The 17721-nt window shown below is 44.6% G+C and overlaps 1 protein-coding gene across 50 annotated transcripts in view; it reads right to left on the bottom strand.

Moving 5' to 3' along the window:
* Positions 1 to 17721, bottom strand: part of LOC100350807 (uncharacterized) — a 110217-nt gene that overhangs the window by 85471 nt on the left and 7025 nt on the right. For 31 of the 50 annotated variants that reach the window (XM_070058031.1, XM_070058050.1, XM_070058034.1 and 28 more), the window contains exons 3-5: positions 14733 to 14850; positions 1833 to 1876; positions 917 to 1170 (exon numbers count right to left, since the gene is read on the bottom strand). In XM_070058031.1, coding sequence (XP_069914132.1) covers positions 917 to 1170; positions 1833 to 1876; positions 14733 to 14850 — 416 coding nt within the window. Of the gene's footprint in view, positions 1 to 912; positions 1171 to 1832; positions 1877 to 5319; positions 17143 to 17721 lie in introns of those variants that run through there. The other 19 variants (XR_011382514.1, XM_070058061.1, XM_070058057.1 and 16 more) reach the window with 9 other exon arrangements.

The following is a 17721-nucleotide window of genomic DNA, read 5'->3' as shown; positions in this document are numbered from 1 at the left end:
ATTTGCCTGGTCTATGATAGAGTGAATTATCTCTGGGCAATGAGATTATCATTCTGAGCCTTCATAAGTTTTTAATACAATGTCCAACTTTCAATAAGATGTTACCAGGCATGAACATAAAATAACCTCGCTGGCATCTAGTCCAGCACACTAAGGAGCTTGTAGATCATCAGTTCATATGCATAACAAGTGAAAAAACACTGCACAAACTCAAAACAAAAACAAAAACTTTTCCTAGCCTGGTCGGAGAAAAGAGCTCACAGGGTGAATCACTCCGGACCAAAATTTTAGACAAAGCAGCAGGGGCAGAGAATCCCAACCTCCATCAGGGGCTCTGGAGAGGAGCGGGATGGGAAAAGTCTCCTCACTCTTCATGAGCTTACTTCCCAGAGTTCTACTATGTGGGCCATGAACATATTAATGATTTTGAAGATTTATTTATTTACTTATTTGAAAGTCATGGTTAGAGAGGGAGAGACTGAGAGAAAGGTCTTCCACCTGCTGGTTCACTCCCCAGATGGCCAGAATGTCCAGGCCAGGGCCAAGGGCGAAGCCAGGAGCCTGTCTCTACCCCTGTCTCCTATGTGGGTGTAGTGGCCCAGGTACTGGGGCCATCCTCCGCTGCTTTCCCAGGGGCACTAGCTGGAGCTGGATAGGAAGTGGAGCAGCCGAGACTCGAACCAGAACCCAGATTATATTAAATTTGGTGCAGGCTCTTGTCTCCTTCCAAGACAGAAACACAAAATGCAGACCGGCCCCACGTGCAAATAGGAAGGAGGTTATGTAGCACCCAGGAAACACACACACACATTCAGGCCCAGGATGGGCTGCCCCGCACAGAGAAATGCTCAACAAGAGCGGGCCAAAGAACTGCCCGTGGACAAGAGAAAGAGAAAAAAACGAAAATGGTACCTACGGTTTGGTTGGTCCATGCACACGTCGGAGATAGAGAGCAGGAAAGCACCAAGGTGGACGGCTCTGCACGGGGAAAAGCACGCACAAGCGGTCCCTGGCTCCCGATGTGCAGCGCTCCACGGAGAAAGAGAGAAAACGGCAGCCTTCATCCGCGCTGGAGGTGCAGCTCCTTCCGGCTGGTGCGCCCTCCGAGTAGCTCCACGAATGTGTTGGGGTGCGAGCACGCATCCTGGACCTGGATGTGACAGGTGCATTCTGGGAAGGCGGATGTCATCACACTGACAGTTAAAGACACAGCCTTCCACTGCAGGAGAGGAAGAGTTCCAGGCCCTAACCCTGACTAGTGACACCGTCTCACCGCCACGTTCTCTGAGACTTAACCCACTGCACCACAGTGCCGGCCCCAATAGGTTTTTAAAATGGATTCAATGAGGGCCGGTGCTGTGGCATAGCAGATAAAGCTGCCTCCTACAGTGCCGGCATCCCATATGGGCACTGGTTTGAGACCCGGTTGTTCCACTTCCGACCAGCTTTCTACTATGACCTGGGAAAGCTGTAGGAGATGGCTCAAGTCCTTGGGCCCCGGCACCCATATGGGGGACCTGGAAGAAGCTCCTGGCTCTTGGCTTCAGATTGGGGCAGCTCTGGCCATTGCAGTCCTCGGGGAGTGAACCAGGGGATGGAAGGATGGAAGACATCTCTCTCTCTCTCTCTCTCTCTCTCTCTCTGATCTCTCCTTCTCTCCCTCTGTGTAACTGTGACTTTCAAGTAAAATAAATAAATCTTTTAAAACAAAATTGATTCAATGATTGAACCAAAAATTATAACATTCACCTGATGAATTTTTAATGTGGATTGTTGGGATATGTGGAATATGTAAGAAAACTATGACATAGAAGAGAAAAGAAAGGACCTACCTGATGGTAAAATTTCTCCCTGATACGGCAAAACTGTTACGAGCCTATGAAAAAGAAAGTGTGTGTTATACTTCTGAGGGCAGTCACTAACAATCTATAGAAACAGATAATGTATACATCACAACTGATAAATTAAAATGGAATGAAAAACCATGCAAGTCACCTGACAGCAAGAAAGGAGAAACTGAAATAAAGGAGTTCAATGTCAAAAAACAGATGATGAAATTGGGCTAAATCCAAAACTATCAATGAGTATGTTGAATGCAGCTGGCCTAAACACAGCAAGTGAAGGAGAGAAATTTTCAGAAAGGATTTTATTTTAAATGACCCCTCCTGATGCTGTCTATGACAAACTTACTTCAAATACATCGAAATAGATAAAGTAGTAAAAGGGGTAAATAAATACATCCTGTGCAACATTAATCCAAAAAATTTGAACGACTGTATTAATACTAGAGAAAGTACAATTTGGAGCAGAGAAAATTAGAAGGAGTTAGAAGGGTCAAAAAAACAATAAAATGATTCTACATGCATATTACATAGCAACATAACTTCACTATGCAAAGTTGACGAAAATCGAAAGAGAAATAGAAATATTTACAATTTTATTTGTAATTGTTGACGCATCAGTTAGTAACAGATAGGACTAGAAGACAATCAGTTAAGGATATTGAAGAATTGCATCAAACTTTCAATCAAATGGGTATAACTGATGTTTTTAGAATACTGCACCCAAAAATAACAGAAGACCCATTTTTTAAGTCCGTAAGGAAATTCACCAATGTAGCCCATTTCTTCATCATAAAACAGACTTTCAAATTTTTTTAAAGAAACTAAATGCTATAAAGAATGTTATTAGATGTAAATTTATTTAATTTATAAATTAATACTACAAAGATAGCTGGAAAACTTCCAATCTTGGAGTAAAACAACACACTTCCTTTTTTTTTAAAAGATTTATTTATTTTATTTGAAAGGCAGAGCTACATAGAGAGAGAAGGAGAGGCAGAGAGAGAGAGAGAGAGAGAGAGGTCTTCCATCTGCTGGTTCACTCCCCTATTGGCAGCAACAGCCAGAGCTGAGCCAATCTGAAGCCAGGAGCCAGGTCTCCCATGCGGTGCAGGGGCCCAAGGACATAGCCCATCTTTACTGTTTTCCCAGGCCAGAAAGCTGGATACGAAAAGGAGCAATCGGGACTCAAAGCGGTGCCCATATAGGATGCTGGCATTGCAGGTGGCAGCCTTACATGCTAGGCCACAGTGCTGGCCCCACGATACACTTCTAAATCCCTAAGTCAAAGAGGAAGCCTCAAGATAAATTAGAAAAGGATATAACTTTAAAAAATTTAAAATGCAGATGTATCAGAGTTATACAGATGCAACTTAAGCAGTATTTGGAGTAAAATTCATAGCAATAAAGGCATTTATTAGAAGAGAAGAAAGATATCTATTCAACAATAATTTTTAGTTTAAAAAAATAACAAAGAACAGCAAAATAAACTAAGCCAAGCATAAGGGAGCAACTAATAAGTCAAAGAGTGAAACAGATTAAAATTGAAAACAAAACAAAAAACTAGTGAACACAAAAACTGCGTCAGCAAAACTGATATATCTTTATTGCAATGATAAAGAAAAAGAGAAGACAAATTATGGAGGTGCCACACACCACATATACATTAGAAGGATAGTAAGTGGGGCCAGTGCTGTGGTGTAGCAGGTAAAGCTGCCTGCAACACTGGCATCCCATATAGGTGATGGTTTGGGTCCCAGCTGCTCCTCTTCTGATCCAGCTCTCTGCTATGGCCTGGGAAAGCAGTGGAAGATGGCCCAAGTGCTTGCACCTCTGCACCCACGTGGGAGACCCAGAGGAAGCTCCTGGCTCAAGCCTGGTCCAGCCCTGGCCGTTGTGGCCATCTGGTGAGTAAACCAGCAGATGGAAGATCTCTCTGTAACTCTGACTTGCTAATAAATAAATAAATATTTTTAAGAAAGACAGTGAGCTAAAATTCTGCTGAGCTTTATGTACTTAACACTTTATCTGAAATAATACATTTCCCTGAAAGCTATAAACTATAAGCTTAAACAAGATGAAATGAATTAATGATTCTTATAAATATCAAAGCAATAGAATTTTTAGTTTGGCAAAATCTTCTGAAAGATAGCTCTCTACTCCCTGATGGTTTTAGAGGTGAATTATGCCAAATATTCAAAGAAATGACAACAATTATACACACTGTCTTTCAGAAACTAAAAGAAACACTTTCTAAATCATTTTCTCCCACTCTGTGCAATAACTACACAGGCACAACAGAGAAAGGAATATATTTAAGAAGTGGCAGACAAGAATACTAACATGACTTTTAACTTCAATGCTTCAATGAAGGTGCTTGCATCTCTATGCAGTAGCTGCTTAAATCAAAGAGGTCAGGCCCACATATATGATTGTAGAATCATTACCATAAATCAAATCTTCATTATTTTATATGTATGTTACTAAAAGCAAGGATATCATAAGTTATTTCCTGCAATCAATTTTCATGTATGGTTTCCACTCATCAAAACACAACTAAACGAAACCGCTGTCAGGGACACACATATTTACTACTCCCCGAGGTTATCATTTTCTGAAATCTTTGCGTAGCTACATTTGACAACTGAAATGTCATACTTTGAGGACACAGGCATCAGCCTCTCAAATCTAAGTTGTACAAACAAAAGGACAGCCCCAACTGTTTCAGTTTCATTAGGACAAGAAAGGCATCCACATTCACCTTGGAATCATATATTTGGCCAAATGTTCAGTGGAGTCACACTTTTCTTCTTTTATTAAATTTTAAAACCTTAACTGATTCCTTTCTTCCACTTTTTAACCTTTTTTATGGAAGAAATCTTGACAATTATTAGAATGATAGAATACAGCAGTAAAGTACTTGGCACATTACTGAGTTAGTAACTACAGGATGAAAATGTAAGGAACTCATTCCTTACAGGCATGCACTCAGGGGACAAAGAAGAGGGGAACCATCCTTGCAGCGGTTAGCCAAACAGTTAAGAGGCTAGGAAGAGGCCTATGTAGGTCCAATAAGACAATGCCTGGGTTTAATTCTGGGTTTCATCCTGGGATTCCAGCTTCCTACAAACATGGTTCCAGTGAGACAGCTGATGCTGACTCCAGTAGTTATCTCACATCTGCCCACTTGGGAGACCTGAACTGTGCTTCAAAGCCTTGGTTCTCAGATTCAGCCTGGTCATGTTCCAGGAGTTGCAGGAATACAGGGATTGATCCATCTATGGGATCTGTTCTTGTTTGAACTGGTACATGCCTGTTTTCTTCTTTCTCTTTTGAACAGTTTTTAAGACAGAAAAACAACCATTCCCTTCTCTGTTTTAGCATCAACTAATGCTTATTTTTAAAAAATCACACACACACACACAGAGAGAGAGAGAGAGAGAGAGAGAGAGAGATAAATAAACATAAGAGACCATACCTGCTGGTGGCCGTGGTCCCTCAGGAGCCCGTGAGGCTGTCTGCTCACTGATGGGAGGGGCGGTGTATTGCTGGAGATGCCACCATACACGGCTATGGGGCCACTGAGAAGGTGGACATGGCTGGGAGCCCACTGTTGACCTCAGCTCCATGCAGCTAGTAGTCCTTATGCTCCTAGTACATAATACCAAATGCACTGTGGCCTCAAAACCTACAACCACTGCCCATCCAGAGGGGTAGGTGGATGAGCTCCCACCCAGCAAGGGCCTGAAACCATCCTGGTCTGAGGGGCTCTAGAGCTCCAAGGAAGGGTGCAGGCTGGCCAGGTAGACAGCTGAGGAGCAGGTGCTACAGGGAGTCTTGGAAGATGGGTAGGCACAGGCATCCCTGCCTTAGTTGCCACCTAAGCTGGGATGGGGTGGGGGGTACAATGAGGAAGGAAGAACAAGTAGAATCTTCTGGACATTCTTGGGCTGTGAGCCCAGTGGCCACCTGAGGCTCTCCCCAAGGGTTCGAGGTTACGAGGAAAGTGAGTCCAACGTGGTGGGCCAGAAGGAATGGGAGGATATACAGAGAGGACAGAGTGGGAGGCAAGTATGTAGGCCCTCAAGTAGGTTGAAGCTAACATAGAGTAGGAGGGATGGTGGTGCAATGGTGGAAACTGGGTGGATGAGGGTCTCGTAGATGACTAGAAGTGTAAGGCTGCAACGGAGAAAACAGAAGGAGAATGAAGGCATACACAGATTACAACATTTTTAATGACAGATTAGAGTACGTGATGCAGTTGGGAACCAAATCCTGGTTTGAAATCCAAATTCCATACATGACCAAGCACCAGTTTCGATTCAATTTCCTGCTAATGCACACACATGGAGGCAGTAGATGTTGACTCAATCATCTGGTTCCCTTCCTCCAACGTGGGAGGCTTGGACTGAGTTCCCGGCTCCTAGCTTTGGCCTGGCCCAGCCCCAGCAGTTGCAGGCAGTCGAGCAGTGAAGCAGCAGAGGAAAGGAACTCTGTTGGGATTGCTTTACCGAGCAGGTCTGACCGAAGTGATCTTCCCAAAAGATCTCCAATGTTTTAGAAATGGGCCTGATATGACCTGGCACTATGGCACGGTCAGTTAAGCCGCAGCCCACAATGCCAGCATCCCATGTGAGCACAGGTTCGAGTCCCAATGCTCCACTTCATTCCATCTCCCTGCTAATCTGCCAGTGAAAGCAGTTGATGAGGCCTAAGTGTTTGGGTCCATGCACCACTTTGGGAGACCCGGATGCAGTTCCAGGCTTCTGCCTTTGGCCTGGCCTAACGCTTTCCATTGTGGACATTTGGGGAGTGAAGTAGCAGATGGAAGATCTCCCTGTCAACTCTGCCTTTCAACTAAACAAATCTTTAATAAGATGGACCTACAAGACCTTGTTCCCCGGGACCAAAAGTTTCATGAGAAGCCAGTTTCAGTATTTCCCGATACCGATCAGCAAGTAAGTGGTATGTATGTTGAGGAAGTACTTAGTTCTATTTAATCACCTCCTTTCTGAGGATTTCATTAACAAAGACTTATACTATATCCTTCTAATAATACAAATAAAGAGAAGTTTTGTGCCAGCAGCACAAAATCAGTACTTACACATCCTTGAGCCTCCAGCATTCACTTACGTGAATTTGACTGCTATTGAATTAATTTCTTCGACTGCTTCTAATTTGGGTGGAGTACAGTCTTACTATGAAGCAGCACAGACTATAATTATGTAAAACATAAAGTTATAAAGACTGTGTAGCAGTTGAATAGTTAATTTACAAGAGTGGAAAGGCAGTGAAATAGAGTAAACGACTGAAAACCAAAGCAGCTTTTACAAAAACATCTAACGTGTGTTGTCAAGTTTGAATCCTCACATGCTATCTATTCCTACAAACACGTTAACTATTCTGTTTTTAAAAACAAAGTATGAAACATCTGATATACCCAGAGTCCATTCTTTATCTCAACTTCCAAACAAATTCTCGGCTTTCCCAAATCTGTGTCACTTCCATGGGCCTTTTACTCACAACTGGGATTGTTGTCACTTCCCAGAGTTCATGACTGACATGAATAAGAAGCCCCATGACACGAAATTTGGGAAGTAAGAAACTGTCCTTTACAACTGTTTCCATAATGAAAGCAAAGTTTGGTTGCCCCACTGAAGGATCTTAAAGAGACCATCACTCTTTTCAGGCTCCTGATTCCATGCACGTCTCCATGAATGGACAACGACAATATAATACTTGGAATGACTCCTGCATCACAAATTGTCTCGAAATTTGAGTTACTAGGTTTTATAAAATACTCATTCTAAATGCTGCGTATCCTCATGAGTAATTTTCCCATCAGCAACACTGAAATGACTGTGAACGTTACTTTCAAAGCCTACACTAAGACCTTGCAGTCACATTTTTCTACCACTTCTTGTGGTAAGTTCCCACATGTGAATCTCTAGAGACAACTGTATCTGAGTACTCTGGTTGTGTTGTGTTCTATCAAAAGACTGTAATGCTCTTCATTCCACATTGGAAATACTATTCACAAGGCACCCATGGTGACCTGTGTGTACACAATTATCATTTAGATTCCTACCACTCCTCATGAATCTGGCCACAACAATGACTCTGGTCTGCTCATCCTCCTTGATGGTAACTCTCTTTAAAGGCAAAAAAATGTGGGTCAACACGGATACTGGGTGGAACGTATGGGGAGATGGGAGTAAGAACATTCACTGAGGAAGACTGAAAACGACTACAGCATTTAAAAGAACGAGGCGGGAGGAACAGAAATCACATCCTTGGTCTGAAAAACATTCACGACCAGGTGCAGAAAAGTCGATCTTCATCTCCTATAATATTCCCAGCACACCTTAAACATTTTGGAAGTCTACCTTCTTCAGAACTGGAAAACAACAACATCTATCTCCTTTCCATTGTTAAGAATGACTTGCACTTGAATGCTCTTATGAGTTTTTAAAACCTTTCATGGTTCCCTCATAATATGCCAAGAAGAAGGTGGAATACTGATGGTTATGTGAACAGACGATCTACAAGGTAGTACTAGAAAATGAAAACAGTCCTTTGATTTTTATTTCGGTGAGCCTCTTCTGACACTCCATCATTACAGAAGAATGTAGAGATAACAAGAAAAAAGATAAAAACACAGTAACGCTCAACAATCAGAATGCCTTGCTGTCTAAGATCAAGTGAAATGAAGAGAACGCAGATCTATTAACTACCTGAAATAACCTCAGGACAAACAGAACTGATGCTTCGGCATAAGATTAGGAAATGGTCCCAAAAGCAATCTCCAAATTCTTCACTTTCACTTATCCAGAAGCCAATCAACGGACCCTGCCTGGCTTCATAAGAACAATAGGTACAGGTTCTAACTTTGAAAGCCTTTACATGGTTCGGCTTCCAAGAAACCAGCATTGATTCAGAAAACTCATTCAACGTTGCATCAGATGGCTAACAGGATGAATCTGGAGTGGTAGCAGAATTCATTGCAAAGAAGTAGAATTTTCTTCAGGCTCACTGAGGAGTACACTTCTAGCATTAAAGAACAGAGATCTAAATATCAGTAAGGACTGATCTGTAATAAATTTATCTAATAGTAAACTTCAAGAAAGTCAGGGATGGGATGATTTTGCAGCATTTTTGCACCGTAATGCATGCACCCAAGGCCAAAGACAAGAAGGATCATCTCCCTACATTCCTAAAACTTAAGACCAACCAATCACTGGTTCATTCCACTTTTAGAGTTATTTAGTGGTCAAAGTGACAAGAAAAACAATATTCCAAATTAGTTTGATTATGTTAGCTTCCATGTTCCTTTTACAATGAGTCTCAAAATGTTCCACCAAAACATGCCTAATGGCAGAATAATCTAACGATGCAATTTGAATGGGCTTATTCATTATTATGGGTGAGAAACTGAACCTGAAATGGCCAAGATGTGTCAAAGAGAACTGGTGTATGGTGAAGTCAGGGCTTGCCCAAGGCAACCTAACCAGACACACCGTTTCACTCTTAATTACCGTTCAACACTATTTGCTCCATATTTTCCATGGCATTCTGTTCAGAAGGTCACTTTGTCAATAACATCATGAGTTTAACATCCTGTGAGTAGATGAATCCTTTCCTTCCTGGAACATGCATAAATGATCTTAAGGCTTCTAAGGCAGCAAGACAGCTGCCACCTGGGCCTCTCCTAACACTGGCTCTATGGGGATCCAGCTATGGTGTAAGAAATCACTCCTACTGCCCATGTTGTGAGGAAGCAGAAGTGAGCCAAGTGGAGACACCACCTGGAGGAAGAAATGGTTACTTTCTGCCAGCTTTCAACAGCCTCATGATGAAGGAACCATCAGCCCAGCCACCACCAGACTATACACACAAGAACTCCAAGTAAGAACCACCCAGCCATCCCCCAAATACTGGGAAATTAATAAGTACCATTTAAACCACAACGTCTGGGATGACTTGTTACACGAGATTAGAAAATTGGAACAAATTTCTTTCTGCACCTAGGACTGCACTGTTTTTCAATATAGAACCATCTAACTAACTGTGTTTAACGCGAGGCTTGGGGCTAATTCTGTGTTTCAATAAAGCTGACAGATGTTTATGAGCACACACTATGTGCTAGGCACTTCTAACACCCTGTTGAACAAAACAAAATGTTCTGCCTTCTCAGAGAGCTTATGTTCCAACAAAGATTAAAACAATTAAAAGTACAAGAGTATTTGCTGAAGTTTGTGGAAAATGACATTTACATATTTACTTTGGTGCAATTTTTTTCACATATTGAAATATATTGCATGCTTCTGGTTTCATTCCTGAGCAATTCACCTTTTCGTTAATCAGTTTTGGACTAGGACTTGAGCTTAAATTGAGTCTTTTTCTTAACATGATTCTCTTGGGAGTTGATGTACGGCTGTTGGTGATGACATTTTGATTCAAACTTATATCTTGACTCTCCTGGTTGTTGCCAATCAGGTCATCACTTGGGGCCACTTGCAGGTGCAATTTATTTTTTAAATCCATGCATGTGAACTTCAGAAAGCTCATGGAAAAGCCCCTCATGAAAAACCCTTGCCAACAGACAACATGGAAGGGTTACTCCGTAACACATGGGCATACCTGTTGTCTGCTAATTCTACTTTCTTGCAGGATATAAATTATGGACCTGAGAAACAATCTTCTGATCCCTTGGCTCAATCTTCCTTTTGCACCTTGCATTCTTGAGATCTATTTCCATATTGCTTTCCAAACACCAATTTATCAGCATTTGCTGAGACATTACTAGTGCAAATGTTGTGTGAAAAGGAGATTAATGATCAGTAATACAAAGTAGATTCTGTCTGATACTGGATAAATCTGAGTGGATCTGGAGGTGTGGTTCAGAGGGTTAAGCTGCATTTGGGACACCAGCTTCCCATATGGGACTTAAGGTTTTGAATCCTGGCTCTTTGGCTTCTGATTCAGCTCCCTGCTAATGCACCTGGGAGGGCAGAAGACAACCCCAGTGCTTGGACTCCTGCCATCCATGTGGGAGATCTGGATTGGGTTCTTGGCTCCTAGCTTTGGCCTGGCCATTGTGGTCATCCAGCGAGTGAATCAGTGGATTAAAAACCTTGCTCTATTATTCATACACACACACAACACACACACACACACACACACACACACACACACACGTAATTCAAGAAACCATTCCCGGGGCCCGCGCTGTTTCAAAACTGGTAAAGCCGCCGCCTGCAGTGCTGGCATCCCCCACGGGTGCTGGTTTGAGTCCAGGCTGTCCCACTTCCAATCAAGCTCTATGCTATGACCTGGAAAAGCAGTATAAGATGGCTAAAATCCTCGGGGCCCTGCATCCACACGGGAGACCAGAAGAAACCCTGGATCCCAGCTTTGGACCGGCACAGCTCTGGCCACTGCAGCCCTTTGGGGAATGAACCAGCGTTCTCAATCTCTCTGCCTCTCTGTAATCCTCCCTTTCAAATGAATAAATCTTTTTTTTTTTTTAATTTTGTGACAGGCAGAGTGGACAGAGAGAGAGAGAGAGACAGAGAGAAAGGTCTTCCTTTGCCGTTGGTTCACCCTCCAATGGCTGCCGCGGCCGGCGCGCTGCGGCCAGCGCATCGCGCTGATCCGATGGCAGGAGCCAGGTACTTATCCTGGTCTCCCATGGAGTGTAGGGCCCAAGTACTTTGGGCCATCCTCCACTGCACTCCATGGCCACAGCAGAGAGCTGGCCTGGAAGAGGGGCAACCAGGACGGAATCCGGCGCCCCGACCGGGACTAGAACCCAGTGTGCCAGCGCCACAAGGCGGAGGATTAGCCTAGTGAGCCGCGGCGCTGGCCAAAATGAAGAAAATTTTAACAACAAGGAAGCCATTCTTCAGGCATGTCCCCACATATAGCTTCAGTCAATGAGTGACAAAAAGTTACAAACACTTATGCAAACACAGAGGCAGGACACATAAAGCTTCGTAAGCAAAAAATGAAACCAAGTACATTAGAAAGTTTATTGTACTTGTAAGAAAAATGCAGATCAAGTAGAAGTCAATATAAAAGCTTTATATTACATATTTATTATATAGACTTTGACCAATGGGCAGAGATCTCTGTGCCATCTAAAGATGTGACTATTTTTCAAAACCTTTCAGTTTTCACAATTAAATTTCATTTTATCAGAGATAAAAAGAATATGATAATTGGGAAAAGCCATGAAATTAGATTTAACGAAAGTAGATCTGGGCTTAAATAGGAGACAAATTAAAACCTAAATTACATTTAGGCTTGGGTAACAAAATGACAACTCTGCGTGAGAATCTATGCACTGTGAACAAACTAGCAAAGCTTAAAAATTTACATGCGGGCATGTATAAAACTAGTCCAGATCCAATTAAATGGGACATTTGGAGGGCTAAAATATTAACTAAAGTCATACACACTCTATTTAAAACCCATGTGAAACTTAAATCAATAATCCTAGAGCTTTAAAAAGGGAAATTGCGTGCATGAACACTCGGTAGCCTTTGTCAATTCAGTGTCTCATGATAACAGATTCAGGTACTTGTGTATTCAGCCTTAAACACAAATGCTTTTGATTATCCAAGGGCCAAGAGACAGCAGGAACAGAAACCAGCAGAAAACCTCAGGAGAAGGCAGAAGGTCACAGAGAACCCTACTCCTTTCAACTTATCTCACTCTACATTCCTACTTCCCTAGCCATCCCAAACCAGAATGCATCTCTTCACAATCAACAGGTAGATACTTCCATGAACCCGGAAACTGTCTGCAAACCTGCTCCTCACTTGGGCTAGCACTGAGGCACAGCAGATGAACCGCCGCCTGTGAGGCCAGCATCCCATACGGGCACTGGTTCGAGTCCCAGCTGTTCCACTGCTGATCCAGCCTCCAGCTAATGTGCCCAGCAAGGCAGCAGATGTCTCTATAGTCGAGCTCTCCCACCAACACGGAAGACCTCAATGGAATTCCAGGCTCAAGGTTTTTGCTCTGGCGAGCCCTAGCAATGGCAATCATTTAGGGAGCGAACCAGTGGATGGAAGAACCCCAGGCCCCCGTCACTCTGTCACTATCTGTACTGTGCCTTTATGTCTTTTAAATAAATAAAACCAAAAAACCATTTTTCAAAACCCAACCATTAAGTGCAAAAAAGTTTTTTCATCACTTTGCATCCTATCCAAAACACCCCAGAGAAACATATTTTTACTAGTATTAGTCTGCTTTTTGACTATCAGCACTGCCCCCCCCCCAGCACACACACCAAACTGTCGCTCCCCCTCTTCGTGGAGGAACGACACAGAACCCTGCCTAGGCTTCATATCCGAGTCACGGCACCATTATGTCGCTCCCCGTCTTCGTGGGGGAGCGGCACACCGCCGGCCGGCTCTCTCGGGGGCTGCACAGGTGTTCCCTCAGATGTTCCCCTTAGATGTTCCTGGTGCATGCCGTCTCTCTCCTCTTTTATAGTCCTCCTCCGCCAATCCCAACTCGGCTGCCCACACGCCAAGTACGCTGCTCTCCTCCAATCAGGAGCAGGATCAGCTCCTGGAGGTCATCACTCAAGTTGGCAAGAGGCAGCTGCGTAGAAGCTGTTTTCTCCTCTCCCAGCGCCATATTGTGGGAGAGCAGATGCATAGAATAAGTCTTAATTCCAGTAACTCAGTCCAGTCCGGGTTGCTCCCCACACCAAACAGACTGCAGAACAGGCCAGAACCTTGCAGAAGCTGCCAAGCGTCAGGTTGTTTCTGACATATTGTCATACAAACACTGAAGTAAAGACTAAACAGAGCAGTGCCTCCTCACACTGGGCACCAAATGCAGGGGAAAGGGTGCAGATCCACAGCAGTCACAATACAAACTCACAGCCAGATCAAACTTAGTCAAAGAAAAGAAACTCCCAGAGTTGGACCAACTGCCAGCGAGCACACAGACTGAACACGTGGCAGAAGGCCCAGACCCCAGCAGGAAGGGCCTTTTTAAATCTTAGGTGGGCTAATGGTGGGTGTGGGTGGTAGCAGGTGGAGACGAGCATCTCTATGCAGGTTCTTCAAGTTTGGCCTCCTGGCTTCCAAACCTGGGGAGAATGCAGGCGGTGGGGGGTGGAGGGGAGAACAATAGGATGTGAGATGAAACTGGTCTCTTGAAAGAAGGCATGAGTAACCAGGAGTTTTTTAAAATGGCTGAGACATCTGTCCTTGTTCCATCAATCCTGATTTTGAGTATAGATAAGGAAGCGGGGCGCTGGTTTCTTTCTGGCTACTTCCTGCTGATACGGGGTGTAGACGTGGGGCAGGGTATCTATACGCTGGATCAGATTGATTGGAGAAGGAGAGAGCAAGCAGCCTTGTATTGCTCCTGCGTGACGGCTCGAGATACAGCAGTCACAGCCTCCTGTAAGGGCTTCTGAAACATGTACATGTTGTACATGGTAGGAATAGCAGCTAACGATTACGAGGATAAAAAGACAAATCAGAAACATTGCCCATGGTGGGAACGATGCCAAAATGAGGACAATGGGGGATATAGGAAAGAAAGAGTCCTGTCCAGTTAATGCGAAGACAGGTTTATGCCTGACCACTCCATGTGTAGGGTGTCTAACAAGCAGATTAGAAACACAAGGTGCAAGCCACAGGACACAGTCATTGTTACAGGACCTAAGAAAGGAGGGAGTTTTCCTACTGAGATGCAAATGGAAACTGACAGAAGGGGTTCAGTAATAAGCAGGTGTGTTTTAAGGCATGGCCAAGGAATCTGTGAGGTCCAGACCTGCCTGTCTCTTCACATGTAGCCCTGGATGAGACATAGCAAGGGAGATGGGAACCCCCTTGGGGAAGACACCCCGTTGACTTCCATTACCTTGTTGGCCGGGGAGGAGGGCTGGCCTGAATAGGAAGTTAGTATTGAAGAGGTGGCATCTGCCTTGATTGGTGCTGACCCGAGGCTGTCCTCCTGATGGCGGTGGTTACTTTGGGAGCTGGGCAGAGGGAAACGCTTTTTAGCCTGGGGCCAACAGGGTCTGCGGTTCTGACCCAGGAGTCCTTCAACCCCGAGGGCAGTTCCGTTTTCCAGTGGCCTGGCTCTTGTCACAGCCGACAGGGCTCTTCATGACAGCTACTTGCCCAATGCCCTGACCCCTCATTTCCTAAACAGGTGCCATTCAAGGGTGGACTGGCCTGGCTGGGTCTCCTTGATGGCAGATCATGGTGTAAAGTGGCCATTAACTGGCCTGCCACCTAACTTTACATTGCTATTGCTGCCTCACTCGCTCCTCTTTCTCCTGGTCTCTGTTAAAGTAGAACCCAGAAGCAGCCTTTAGGAATGGCAGCCAAGGGGGCGCTCAATCCCGTCGCTAATCTTTGGTGGCCTGAGCTAGCAATCTACGGTCACAGGCATATTACGACAATATTCTTCCTGTGAGGTAAGATGATGCCAATGAGGAGAGCTATGTTCTTCTATGTAAGATCAAAACCTTGAGACCACCCTATCGAAACTGTCTAATATAAGGTCTGAAGATCAAACTGTACACCCTGATGGGGAGTCCTGCAGAATAGAATCAGTTCCCCATCTTGAAGAGACTAGAGAAATGAGGGAACAAGTCAGATTTCCAGACTGCTTACTGTCAATAACTTAAAATCCCGTGAAAACTTAGCAAACATTTCAGCTGTCAAATAACTTATGAAAACATTTACCGAAAGGTCCAATGCCTTCAACCAATGTTAAGAGTACATATAGTTGGAAATACTTCTCAAATGTCTAACACAAGTGTAACCCAACTGAAACAGAGAGCTGTTAATAAATTTTCCCATGTGGACATACAATACATGCACACATATGACACAGTACAGGAGAGTGACAGAACAGTTTGTTACTAGCAGAGAGATTTTTGTCTGCCACTAGACAAGGGAGGGGAAAAGATGGAAGGCGACTAGGCATGGAGCATTCTTTGGAACACAGTTGCTCAGGACTCACCCCTGCTCCTCAGTTTTTTTGTTTTTTGTTTTGTTTTGTTTTGTTTTGATAGCTCTGCGAAACATATTATTAGAGATGGCTGGAAAAGAGGTTCTGTCTTTGTGCAAGAGAGAATTTAGATGTGAGAGCAGCAGTGTGAGATGCAGCTCCATTACATTAAGTTTCAGGATTTTCGGGTTCATAGGAGGAGGGAAGCGACGGGTAGAGAAGACTATTTTAATTAGGACAGAAAGGGGGGGACCGTAAAGAGAGCAGGGGCTTAGCTTGTGGGACAGAGGGTGGCATGTGGGAGTGTGGGTGGTGGTGCTGAAGTCAGGCTTCATTGCATCTGAGCAGCAGGCAGAGTCCTTTCTTAAGCTCTTGTTGGGGGAGGTGCTGAGCACCACATGGACCCTGAGAAGGTGGGCACACGTGAGAAAGGCTCCTAGTTGAAGTTTACAGTGCATTGTCTTTGGAGCTTGGCATGTCTCAGGTGCAGAGCTTTCCAGAGCCAATACACATTCTGCTAGCCTTTACACTATCTTTCTACATCCAGGGGGAGGGACTGGCAGAGGAGACTGGAGAGGAGAGATCAGAAAGAGAGGAAAGAGCCAGTTTTGGCTGCCACTGACAGGAGTGGGGAAGAGCCAGACAGGGGGAAGGGTAAGGAGAGGGTCATGGTCCAGAGGCTGCAGCATCCCTGAGAGAACAGTGGAAGGGAAAGTCGAGGGTTCTAGGGGAGATTCCAAGTGTTTCTCTGGTTTTTGGTCTTGGAATGAGAAAAGCTGACCTCAGGGGGGCTTAATGAAGGGGAATCAGGTGGGTTGGCCAGACAGGAATCACCAGATGGACGCTTGGGAGGACCCTGGGGTGGGCAGGGAGGAGGGTCACACTCCCGGGCCAGGATCTCAGAGAGGAGGATATGAGGGAGGGACGGAGAGCTTACAGAGAGTTTGATCTCCCTCAGGAAGAGCAGGATAAAGAGAATTCCGGGGAGAAGAGGCTGGAAGGGTGCTAACTTTCCTTGTTGCCAGTGGAGAGGGAAAAGGAGGCACCAGAGAAAGAGGGGGAATGGAGTGAGCAAAGGGTTGTGTTCCTGAAAGGCCAGCTTCTCAGGTGTGGGAGAAAGGAGGGGTGGGCAGGCTGACGATTTAAGGGGTGGCTCCAGGCCTTCTTCCTCCATGAGAAATTAGAGTGAGCAACGTTGACCCCAATGGAGGAAAAGGGCTTGGAATAGGAGCTTCTGACCATTTGCCTTTTCTCTGTGTGAAGTTATTAAAATCTTGGAGAATTTTGAGACAAAAAAAAAAAAAAAAAAAAAAAACAAAAAAACAACACCAAATTCGTGCTGAGGTGGAATAATCGCTTTGGCTTTGTCTCCCCCTTCAGGCCCAGCTTGTGCAAGTCTGCAGAGGCAGGCCAAAGGGGAGCTGAAATTTGGAACCCATGGATTAAGCAAACTACGGTCTGAGGGAAGAGGTTCTTCTAGCAGGGTTTCCCTGGGAAAAAAATCACCTCAACCGAGCACCTAAGTCCTGAGTCCTCTAACAGGAGGCAGCGATAGAAACCAACTAAACACCCAAGCCCTCCGAGGGGGGGATGAACTGGTCACGAGCATCGCCCCAGCATGCCTGAGGTGAGAGTGACCTCTCTTACCCATCTGATGGGCTGAGAACTAGGTCCGATGTGGGCATGCAGCGATGAGATCAGGCAAAGGCTCTGGCTGTGAATTCGCTCCAAATGAGAAGTGCAAGAGGGAGTGAGAAAATGTTCTGGAGAGGCGTCTCTCAGGGCCTTCCAGGTCAGAAGGGAAAAAGGAGATTGTAGGAAAGAGAAGGTTAGGGGTGGGTGGAGACACTAAAAAGGGGAAGGATTTGTCCAGATGAAGGGTGGGGGG

The sequence above is a fragment of the Oryctolagus cuniculus genome, chromosome 15 (assembly GCF_964237555.1).
Source record: "Oryctolagus cuniculus chromosome 15, mOryCun1.1, whole genome shotgun sequence".
NCBI classification, from domain to species: Eukaryota; Metazoa; Chordata; class Mammalia; order Lagomorpha; family Leporidae; genus Oryctolagus; species Oryctolagus cuniculus.
Note: the sequence above shows the minus strand (reverse complement) of the source record. Positions and strands in the feature narration are given on the sequence as shown.